Here is a 12,494-nt window from a genome sequence, read left to right on the forward strand (position 1 = left end):
TGATATATAAACATTAATTTAGTTATTTAACAATATAATGAATGAATTAAACATGGTCAAATTTATATATAATTGTATTAATGTATATTTAATTATTTATAAATATACAAAATGTAAAATGTAGCAAAAATGAATAAATGTATTCATTTGTAATATTTAATTATAATTTATTTAAATTAAACATGCAACATAATGAGGTCGTGTGACAGTCTTCAGTATTTTGCTACTGATGCAGAAATAGGAAATGTTTAAAGCTGCATAATATACCCAGTATCACACCAAGTGCAGTAAAGTGTGTTTATATTTTATTCTGAACAATCTGTAAATAATAAACAGCGATCAGTCGTCTTGTGTTTACACAGACATCATCAGACACCAGCAGCGGGAACCAGAGGCTATTCTGACGCATTTTTTCCTCTAAGTTAACCCTGTGGCTTTTCTTTAGTCTTTTAAGTCACATTAATGCTGCGACCTTTTCCACAGGGTTGAATGTCTTTATTAAGAGCTTTACACTTTCTCTGCCACTAGACGAGTTACAATGAAGACATAGATTTATTCTGGATGAGATCCATGAGAAATATCTTAGGTAATCCAGAATCCTTCCGTTTAAATCATTCCGCTGAGACAATAAGTGTGTTCAACGTGAGTGAGAGCACGTAACGGCCCGACTTCCTCTCCACCCACCAAGTCAAAAGAAACATGGAGCAATCAGAATTCACAGTGTGGAAAAAACACGGACTGACGGCGTACTGGGAAACCGCGCAGAATAGTTTTTAGCCCTGTGCCAGCGAGCGATGTGTGTCACCTGTGCTTCCTCGTTCCAGACCGGGGCCGTAGGCCGTGACGAGTCCAGCATCCCCGCTCTGTCCCGGTTCCCCCACACGCACCTGGAACGGACTGCCCGGGATGTGCGTCCCGTTGAACTTCACGTCGATGACGTGGATGCCGTTCTCTCGAGGGATGAACCGGATCGCGTACTTGTCTGGAGAACAGGGTAATTTAACCAGAGAGCCAAAACATAAACATGAGCAGAACTATTCATACAAACGACAAAATGCCAATCAGGGACTCCGTTCATATGAGACATTTATATATTTAATATTTCCTATATTTACATTTTCAATATTGAAGTTTATACATTTAATATTTTAAGTTTATAAAATTTAGCTATATTTACGTTTAAATATTTAATAATTTGCAATACTGGAAGTACACACATACACAAGTTTATATATTCAATATTTGTAATGTTGAAGTTTATGCATTTCTTATCTATTTTCATTAAGTTCATATATTTATTATTTAATGGATTTAATCTTTAAGTTTACATTTAATATTTTAAGTTTGTAAATTCAGTCAATACTGAAGTTTGTAATTAATGAAAATTTATATTTAATATTTAAGTATTAAATATTTTCTATATTTAACTATATTTTAACCACTGAACTTTAATATTTTAAGTTTATAGGTAATATTCAATTCAATATTGAAATGTATACATTTCATATTTAACATTTTCTATATTTGAAATTTATATATTACATATTTTCAATATTTACATTTATTTAATAGGGACAATGCATGTTAATAGACACTAGTATGAAATACAAAAAGTAAACAAACCAGATTATAAAATTGCTAATTAATATATATATATATATATATATATATATATTTTAACATGTTCAATAATGAATTTTACATAGTTAAATTAAATTGTCTATATACAAGTTTCTATATTTCATAATTTCTGTATTTAAGTTTATTTAATTAACATTTTTAAATACAGAAGTTTGTAAAGTTAATATTTAAGTTTGTATATAATATAATTTCTATATTTAAATTTCTATATTTTTTAATAGTTCGTGTTAATTTGCAAACAGTCAACAACTGAATGTTGGGTAACAAGATGCTTGTAGTAAATATAATGGGTTGTGAATCTGGTTTCACTCTGAATTTAACATACACCTCTACTTCCATAACGAGATATTTCTGAGTGAAAAGCATCATTTTACGGAAGTAAACTGGCTTGTGAATGTGGTTTCCTATTTTAACGTAATGAAGTCCTTTCTTTTTTTAGTTCTGACAGAAAATGCATCATATCTATTTAGAAGAGGGTGTTAAAGAACATCATCTGACCTTGCTCTAGCTCAGACACCACACACTCCTCCAGGGCTCCGGACGGACTGTGAACTTTAGCATCGATGTGGCCTTTTGCTCCGTTCAGACGCACCGCAAATGATGCCGGCTGGTTCGCCTTCAGACCCGACTCCTACATTAGTGAACCCACAGCTTAGAACATCTCACACACCACTGCATTCTGGGAAGGGCTGTTCATGTGCATACACTACCATTCAAAGGTCTGGGGTCGTTAATTAGTCTCTTCTACTCACCAAGGCTGCATTTATATTTGATTAAATATACAGTCAAAATTGTGAAATAGTATTCAAATTTAAAATAAGTGTTTTGTATGTGAATATATTGTAAAATGTAATTTATTCCTGTGATCAAAGCTGAATTTTCAGCATCATTACTCCAGTCTTCAGTGTCACATGATCCTTCAGAAATCATTCTAATATGCAGATTTTCTGCTCAAGAAACATTTCCGATTATCATTAAAATGTTGAATACAGTTGTGCTGCTTCATGCTTTGTAGAAAAAAAGTGACACATTGTTTTTCAGAATTCTTTGATGAATAGAAAGTTCAAAAGAATAGAATTTACTTAAATTCTAAAATCTTATAACATTATAAATGTCTTTACTGACACTTTATCAGTTTAATCCCTCCTTGCTGAATAAAAAGTATTACTTTATTACTTTCTTTAAAAATCATTATTGACCCCAAACGTTTGAACAATATATTTTAAGTATCAACTTTTTTAAAATTAAGAATTAATTAGAATTTTAATGATATATACTGTTATATGGTTTTGAATGTTTTAAAAGTGCACCAAGTGGCATAATACTAAAATAATCATAAAATGCTTATTTGCTCAAAAGAAAACAAACGGAAAAAAAAACAATATAACAAATTAAAAATAAACAAAATACATAAAAATTATGAAAAATAAAATACATATTTAATTGTTCATAATCTCACCTGAACTCACTTAAGATCAGCTAAAGCTGAGAGAGAGACGGACAACATTTGACAAGAAAACATGAGAACTACAGGGTTTGCTAAACTACAGAGAATGATGGGAAAGGGTTGGATGGAGGTTTCTAGCAGTCGGTGTCGTCTTCCTCTCTCTGCTTTAACTGATCCTACCATGAGCTTCACAAGAGAGGATTCTGTTAAAAGCCTTTAAATGAAACACAAGAGAAACACCAGAACGGCACACAAAGACAACTGATGTCCGACAGCTATTCAAAGACCACTCCAACAGATAAATCTGCTCCAAAGCTGCTTATATACACACAGCAAGTCATATCAATAATCGGTTTTTAACACCGATAATAATCAGAAATGTTTCTTGAGCAGTAAATCAGTATATTAGAATGATTTCTGAAGTACCGTGTGACACTAAAGACTGAAGTAATGATGCTGAAAATTCAGCTTTGACTCACAAAAATACAATTATATTTTAAAATATATTCAAATAGAAAACAGCTATATTAAATTGTAATAATATTTCGCAATTTGACCATTTTTACTGTATTTTTAGTCAAATAAATGCGGCCTGGGTGAGCAGAAGAGGCTTCTTTTAACAAAAATCTAAGCCATTATTCAGATTAATAACGCTGTTTGACTGTTTCCAGTGTAAATGCTGCTAGTTTGAGAGTTGAATAGCTGCGGACACGTGTCTGTGTGTCGATGTTTCCTCGTGTCTCACCTGAAGACTGGTAACAGTAAGTCGCCGAGCGTCGTCTACAGGAGCGTAGACAGGCACCAGGTACGGGCTGTCGGGAATGTGCTCGTCGTTGAACTTTATAGACACTTCATAGTCGCCTGCAAAGAGATTGACGATCAGTTGCTTGGGTAAACTCAGCTTTTCAAAGGAAGCACAGGAGAGAAAGGTCGTGTGTGTTTTTATACCAGGTTCTTGAGCTACATATGAGACGCCGCATGATCCGTCCTTCCTTTCCTCAAAGGAGATTTCTGCACGACTGGGGCCTTCAACAGCAATGGACAGACCGCCGGCGCCCGCCTCACGCGTCCACACATTAAACTCCGCTACATGAGCACAACAACAATTATATACAGTTCAGTCTCACAGAGACAGTCAAAACGCATTATATTTGCATAAGCCTTAAATTAAGCCCTTGCAAGATGACATTTGAATACATTTCCAAGCATTTTCCTCCTTTTTACTAAAATAAGTTTAAAATATTGAAATAAATTCAAAATTAAATGGCAGTACAACAAATACTACCATAAAAATGCAATTTTATAACATTTTTATAATGTGTAACATTTTATTAAAAAAAAAAAAATTAAAAATCAGGCAAGCAAATAATTACATTTCTTTGTTTGAATGAGATTTAAAGGTTTCCACCATTTTTGTGTTTTTTTCAATGTAAAATTCAACTACAGGAAGCACAACATTATGTAGGCATACTAACATAATATATAAAATTATACAATAATTTTAATTAGCATTCTAACCATTTTGATGAGTAAACCGTAAGTAAGAGGAGTAAACATTTCTTTATGAAAAAGTGTTTTTTTTTAATTAAACAAATTTTTTAAAACTAAAATTAGATTAAAATGTCTCTTTAAAAAAAAAAAGGAAGATATTCTCCACTTTAACTAAAATGAATATTAAATTAATTTGAAAGTTAAAAAAATGTTTCCTGCATTTCTAAGTTCAAATTACTGTACATTAAAATAAATGTAAAATTTAATTAAAATAAATGCAGTACAACAAATACTACCAAAAGTATAAAATGTTAATTTTTAATATGGATGAAATATAATTAGCATTTTATCATCAGTTCTAAACATCTCTTTTGTATTCAATGGAAGAAACTAAGTAATTTAGATTTAAGTAATTGAACATTTCTTTATGAAAATCATGGTAAAGAACATGTAATGAGCAAAAATGTTTTTTTTTTTTCTTCCAAGATGACATTTAAAGGGTTAGTTCACCCAAAAATGAAAATTCTGTCATTAATTACATTTCTGTCTATGGAGGGTCAGAAAGCTCTCAGAATGCATCAAAAATATCTTAATTTGTGTTCTGAAGATGAACGGAGGTCTTATGGGTTTGGAACGACGTGAGGGTGAGTGATTAATGACAGAATTTTCATTTTTGGGTGAACTAACCCTTTAAAGATATTTCCACTTTTTCAACTAAAATGAATTTTTTTTTTTTGCATTTTTATGCTAAAATTACTGTACATTTAAACATTAATATAAATGTAAAATAAAGTTAGATAAATTAAAGGCAGTACAAGAAATGCTACCAAAATCTATTTTTTTTTCCTTTTACAGTTACATAATATTTTCCACCCTTTTCCCACCTTTTTTTAAAAAACTAGAATTAAAATTACATTAAAATGAATTTAAAATTAAAAATCAATAGCATGAAGTAAAAAAAATAAATAATTGTAAAATTAAATTAGACAAAATTAAAGGCAGTACAAGAAATACTACCAAAATGTAATTTTTTTTTTTCTTCTTTACAGGTCACATCATATTTTCCCAACCTTTTCCCAGCTTTTTTTAAAAAAACTAGAATTAAAATTACATTAAAATGAATTTAAAATTAAAATTAATAGCAGGAAGTAAAAAAAAAACAAAACAAACACACACCATAGGATGAATGAGCGCTCATACCTGGCACACCAGTGTCGGCCTTCTCCAGACCCGGACCTCCGGCTCGCACCTTGCAGGCTCCTCCTTCTCCCAGCGGGCCGACGGTGAACTGGAAGGGGCTTCCTGGCACGTGCTGCCCGCGGTACTTCACGCTCACTGTGTGAACGCCCATCTCGTGAGGCACGAAGCGCACGCAGTAGGTGTGATTTCCCACCGCCACCATCTCAGCCGCCTCCGTGGCTCCCGACGGGCTGGTGACCTGCGCCGAGACGTCCTGGAGATCGATTTCTGTGGAGAACAGAGAGCAGAAAGACTCTTGGGAGAGCTGACAGACAGGACGGAGGAACGGCTCTCAGCTGGTCTGACTTCTGCTCGCTCTCAAAGTTTTGCAAGCAACAGAGACCTGAGCCGTCCTGCGCTCGGCTTTTATTAAAAGGACAGTCATTATTTACTCACCTTCAGGTTGATCTGAACCCGTTTAATTGACTTTCTACTATGCAACACAAAAAGACTGAAAGCAGCGTGAACATGTGGCTAAACATCTCTTTTCATGTTCAACAGAAGAAGTGTTATTTTAGTATCATTGATATAATATTAGAATTTCAGTTCTGATTTATTTGATTTGATTTTTTTTTTACTTTATTTTTAGTTTAAGTTTTTCTAATTCTTTGTGCATCTTTTAGAAAAAATATGACTAACATTTTCCTTTTTTTTTTTTTTACTTTAAATAACATTACAATTAGATTTTTTAAAAATATTTTCTGCTTTCACTATTTTTTTTTATTTATTTTTTTTTAAGTTTTATAAATTGTGTTGTGTTTTTGAAATTTTTATTAGTTTTAAGGAATAAATGGTGTAATGAGTAAAAAAAAAAAAGATAGATATGTTCCACCCTTTTAACTAGAAATATAATTATATTAAAATGTTTAATATTTAAAATTAGATTATCTTTGTCACTTGTTTTCACTTTACTTTTAGTTAAAATAGATTTTATTTTTGTTTTGTTTTGTTTTAATTTTATTTTTGTTGATGTTTTAATAATTGTGTTTTTGTGATTTTTATTAGTCTATGTAGTTTTTCCTTTTTGCTTTAGTTTATTTTAAATTTTAGTAATTTAATTTAAACTAAACAAATATGAGAAATATATATTTTTTTTGCATTTTCTCAGTTAATGTTTATTTCAAGTTGGTTCCAAAATGGCTTTGTGTTTTTAGTTTTAATTAAGTATAACATAACCTTGCACTGAAGAAATAGTCATTTGGGTTTGCAATGGCAAAAGGATAATAAGTAAATAATTCAACATTTTTATGAAGTTGTAATGAGCAAAAAAAGCAGCTCTGGTTCATGCAAACACAAACACACGAGTATCAAAAGCAAGCGTGTTCTGCCAACCTCGTGGTCCACATGCGGCGTGTTTATAACGCACCCTCCAGCCCTCCGCAGGGCCTTCTGACGGGTGCCGTGCCAATCCTGCTGACCCTCACTCGGCCCACAGTGAAGCAGGTCCACCCTGAGCTGCTCTGACCTTTGACCCCGAGCCGAATAGAGCAGTGCGAGCGATAGACGCCGCGTGAGAGCAACTCACGAGCCAAAGCCAGAAGAAACCAGGTCACTGATAGTCACAGATGCAGAAAACAGCAGGAAAAAGACAAGGAAAAAAAGACAGAAACAAGTGAGGAAAGATACAGGACAGAACAGGCAGTGCATCAGACGAGAAAAACAGTAAAGTGGGAAAAAAAGATAAGAGTATAGAGGAAGCATGTCTGATATTTTGCCATGTATGCATGTTATTTAAGCTCTATATGTCTTTAAGTCTCATGAAAACACTTCAAGAGTGAGTATGTGAGCTCAGAGTCGGTCAGATCCAGCAGTGTGTGTGAATGAGCTCATGCGGGATGAAGTGACGTCTTACATCACCGCTAACCCTCCATTACACCGCGGCCTCATTAACCAGGACAGATCTCACAAACCACATATGGAAGCAGTCTGCATGATCCGGTTTAGTTTTAATTGGCCATCTACAGGCCCGTTCACACCGAGAGTGACCCGACGGTGACAAAACACACACGGTCATTTACAGAGCTGTCATTTTACAAAACTGTGATGTAAAAATACATATCTTAAAACATGATAATGATACTGCTTATAATAAAGTTATTGTAATACAGCATATCTACAGGTGCTGGTCATATAATTAGAATATCATCAAAAAGTTGATTTATTTCACTAATTCCATTCAAAAAGTGAAACTTGTATATTATATTCATTCATTACACACAGACTGATATATTTCAAATGTTTATTTCTTTTAATTTTGATGATTAGAGCTTACAGCTCATGAAAGTCAAAAATCAGTATCTCAAAATATTAGAATATTACTTAAGACCAATACAAAGAAAGGATTTTTAGAAATCTTGGCCAACTGAAAAGTATGAAAATGAAAAGTATGAGCATGTACAGCACTCAATACTTAGTTGGGGCTCCTTTTGCCTGAATTACTGCAGCAATGCGGCGTGGCATGGAGTCGATCAGTCTGTGGCACTGCTCAGGTGTTATGAGAGCCCAGGTTGCTCTGATAGTGGCCTTCTGCTCTTCTGCATTATTGGGTCTGGTGTCTCTCATCTTCCTCTTGACAATACCCCATAGATTCTCTATGGGGTTCAGGTCAGGCGAGTTTGCTGGCCAATCAAGCACAGTAACACTATGTTCATTGAACCAGCTTTTGGTACCTTTGGCAGTGCGGGCAGGTGCCAAGTCCTGCTGGAAAATGAAATCAGCATCTCCATAAAGCTTGTCAACAGAAGGAAGCATGAAGTGCTCTAAAATCTCCTGGTAGATGGCTGCGTTGACTGTGGACTTCAGAAAACACAGTGGACCAACACCAGCAGATGACATGGCAGCCCAAATCATCACTGACTGTGGAAACTTCACACTGGACTTCAAGCAACATGGATTCTGTGCCTCTCCACTCTTCCTTCAGACTCTGGGACCTTGATTTACAAATGAAATGTAAAATTTACTTTCATTTGAAAAGAGGACTTTGGACCACTGAGCAACAGTCCAGTTCTTTTTCTCCACAGACAGTTAAGATGCTTGTCTCTGGTTCAGAAGTGGCTTGGTAGCCCTTTTCCTGAAGACGCCTGAGCGTGGTGACTCTTGATGCACTGACTCCAGCTTCAGTTCTCTCCTTGTGAAGCTCTCACAAGTGTTTGAATCGGCTTTGCTTGACTGTATTCTCAAGCTTGCGGTCATCCCTGTTGCTTGTGCACCTTTTCCTACCCAAATTCTTCCTTCCAGTCAACTTTGCATTTAATATGCTTTGATACAGCACTCTGTAAACAGCCACACCTTTCAGTAATGACCTTCTGTGACTTACCCTCTTTGTGGAGGGTGTCAATGTTCGTCTTCTGGATCATTGCCAAGTCAGCAGTCTTCCCCATTATTGTGGTTTCAAAGAACAAGAGATACCCAGAATTTATACTGTAGGGATGGTCATTTATTCAAACTCAAATGTAAATATTCTAATATTTTGAGATACTGATTTTTGACTTTCATGAGCTGTAAGCTCTAATCATCAAAATTAAAAGAAATAAACATTTGAAATATATCAGTATGTGTGTAATGAATGATTATAATATACAAGTTTCACTTTTTGAATGGAATGTGAAATAAATCAACTTTTTGATGATATTCTAATTATATGACCAGCACCTGTATATTCATCTCACTGGAAATATTTGATTAGTTTATTATTTGCTTGGAAAAAAAGTGTGAGAAAGGCAAAATAATGATAACAAAAGAAATGATAGAATAAAATAATTACACAAATGGCATTCACATCTATCAAATATCCATCTAAATCTTAACATGGTATCTTACTGGATTACTTCATTATATTCTATTTATTATAAAAAAATAAAACACCTAACCTTCATGTAGTATTTAATTTAATGAAAGTGTTATATATATATATATATATATATGAAAAATATAGAAAAAAATTAACTAGCATTGTTTTACAATAAATTAATTTCTCTGTGCCAAAAAGTAAAATAAAATCTCAAATAAATAAAATCGTTTAAAAAGATGTTAGTTGTTCTCTATCACAAGTGACAATATTTTTCAAAAGACATCAAACTTTAAGAATTGTTTTTTTTTTTTTTTAAATGTAAAGTTGTTTCACACTAGATTGATTTGATACCGTTTGTGCTCGTTAGCATTACTATTCAAACAAAACGAGGAGAAAACTTCCCTCTCTCAAACAAAAAGACATTTCAGACTATGCCAAGACCCATACTGGAAGTGCAGATTTAGCAAACCTCCTCGACCGCCAAGCGACAGTCTTCACACGAGTGAGTCAGCGCGAGACGTGTGTTAGCATCACGCTGACGTGACTAGCAGCAGCAGCTGCGCTGGTCTGAGGGGAAATCACAGCAGAGCCTTCAATCCGCTCAGCACGGCCTGCATGTGTCGCCTTGTTTCACAGAGCCATGTGTTTTTACTCAAGTATGGAGACTCGATGCTGTAACGCATGACCTGAGCCAGCAAAACAACAGCACGTTCATTTGTTTTGTGCTTTCTGGCTGGGGTTCCTGTCCGAGAGTGTTAAAAGGCTTGCTTTATTGGCTTGTTTAACACAAAGTGAAAGAAGTGGTGAATAATTCACGCCTAATCTACATGATTTGGATTTGAAGAGGAATCTGAACAAGGACAGATGTGCGCTTGACATCTTCATTGACTTGATATGAGGAAGATTCATACCTGGGATCTTCAGATTGAGATCACAAACGCTTCCAACACTAGCGACGGAAGCGGCTTTCTGACGGCGAGTGATGCTCTCACGGATACGACCTTCACCCGTCACTTTCACGCTAAACGGACTTCCTGTGAACACAGATGCAATACAAGTCACAAAATTACAGGAATAAACAGTAGACGTCTCTTCTGCTCAGCAAGGCTGCATTCATTTGATCAAAAAATACAGTAAAATTGTAAATATTACTAGCCATTTTCTATTTGGATATATTTTAAAATGTAATTTATTGCTGTGTTGCAAAGCTGAATTTTATTTTACTGCTAAAAAAAACCTCTCTGATTATTATCAATGTTGAAAACAGTTATGGTGCTTCGTATTTTTGTGGAAACCATGATACATTCATTTTTTCAGGATTCTTAGAAAGCTCAAAACAACAGCATTTATTCAAAATAAAAATCATTTAACATTATAAATGTTTTTACTGTCATCTTTGATCAATTTAATGCACCCTTGCTCTAACAAACTAAATTTCTTAATCTTACTGATTTAAAAAAAAAAATCTTACTGATATTAAAATAGAAATAAATATTATAAATATTAATTGCTGTATAATGTGTTCTGTATCATGCAGTATTTATAACAGAAGAAAACAGTATATACTGCGCAAAATGCTTAGTACTCCATTTTTAATATTGTCTTTTGCCAAATAATCTGTGAACAGGTCAAATTACGCCTTAATTTGGAGGACATAAGTTTTGTATAAATAAGGTAAAATACATTTCTTAATATGTGACAGAAAAAGATTAAAGAAAAACTTACAAATAAATAAAAAATAAAAACTCACGGCAAATTCACATCTATCATTCATCAACCTTCAAGTAGTATGTTTGTTTAATTTATTAAAAAAAAAAAAAAATTGTGCTGAAAGTAAATATATATATATTAAAAAAATGAAATTGGATTATTTATTACAATAAATTAAATTATTTGTGCCAAAAGGTAAAATAAAATTACTTAAAAAAAAATAAATAAATAAAAATAAATTACATTCAAATCTAGTATTAAACTTCTTTTAACTTAACAGTTTGGTCTCTTTTGAAGAATACCGGCTAGAAAATTATTAATATCATCTTATTAAACACTGTGCAATATGCTTAATACTCCATTTTGAATTAGTTTTTTTGTCTTTTGCCAAATAATCTATAAACAGGTCAAATTACACTTTATTTGGAGCACATTCTAAATAATATAAAATGTTTGAATGATGCTTCATGCATGATCTCTTACCAGGGACGTGCTCTTCTGCAAACCTGATGGACACGATGTAGGTGCCCGGTTCTGTAGGACAATATGAGACGCCACAAGTGCCATCCTCCATGTCCTCTGTCTGTATGTCCACCTTACTGGGACCCTCGATGGACAGCGCCAAACCACCGTAACCTAAGACGACATTAATGCAATTCAGACCAAAGATCAGATGCGTCATGCCATCAACGTTAATAGAAAACACACCTGAATGCATGAGAAATAAACACAGTCTTGATCCTACAAGACTTATGACAAGTTTAATAGTGTGTGATATATATTAAGGACTAATTGTATAAATATTTGAAGTTCTTTATGTAAGTGGGAAATAATTAGCCGCTGTGGTACCAATTACCAATTTTTTCTTTCTCTCTCATTTCCAGCTTTGAGCTGCTTTGCACAACCTGTTTGGATTATATTCTCAACAATTAAGTGGATTTGAGAGCTTGAGAAAACATCATTAACGGCCAGACGTTTGGCAGACCTTAGTGTTTATGTAGCTCGGTTAGACAGGTTAGATGGTTAGGAAGAAAGTCATTTTTAACATTTAACGTGAATATCTTTGTTATAAAGGAAAAAACGTGAGGGGAAGCACCACATTCTGTAACATGACGCTTATAACCTCAGATGAACCCGTTTATTTTGGGGAAATATTTATATCATCTGCTTTTGGGA

General features: G+C 33.8%; 1 protein-coding gene across 2 annotated transcripts in view; it reads right to left on the reverse strand.

Annotated features, from left to right (window-relative positions):
* flnbl (filamin B, like) overlaps nt 1-12,494 on the reverse strand; it is a 90,543-nt gene that overhangs the window by 3,135 nt on the left and 74,914 nt on the right. For both annotated transcript variants that reach the window (XM_058790852.1, XM_058790851.1), the window contains 7 exons: nt 11,802-11,954; nt 10,520-10,642; nt 5,780-6,046; nt 4,037-4,174; nt 3,834-3,949; nt 2,140-2,272; nt 806-982 (listed from right to left, as the gene is read on the reverse strand). In XM_058790852.1, coding sequence (XP_058646835.1) covers nt 806-982; nt 2,140-2,272; nt 3,834-3,949; nt 4,037-4,174; nt 5,780-6,046; nt 10,520-10,642; nt 11,802-11,954 — 1,107 coding nt within the window. The remainder of the gene's footprint in view (nt 1-805; nt 983-2,139; nt 2,273-3,833; nt 3,950-4,036; nt 4,175-5,779; nt 6,047-10,519; nt 10,643-11,801; nt 11,955-12,494) is intronic.

Source organism: Onychostoma macrolepis, chromosome 11, assembly GCF_012432095.1.
Source record: "Onychostoma macrolepis isolate SWU-2019 chromosome 11, ASM1243209v1, whole genome shotgun sequence".
Lineage (NCBI taxonomy): Eukaryota > Metazoa > Chordata > Actinopteri > Cypriniformes > Cyprinidae > Onychostoma > Onychostoma macrolepis.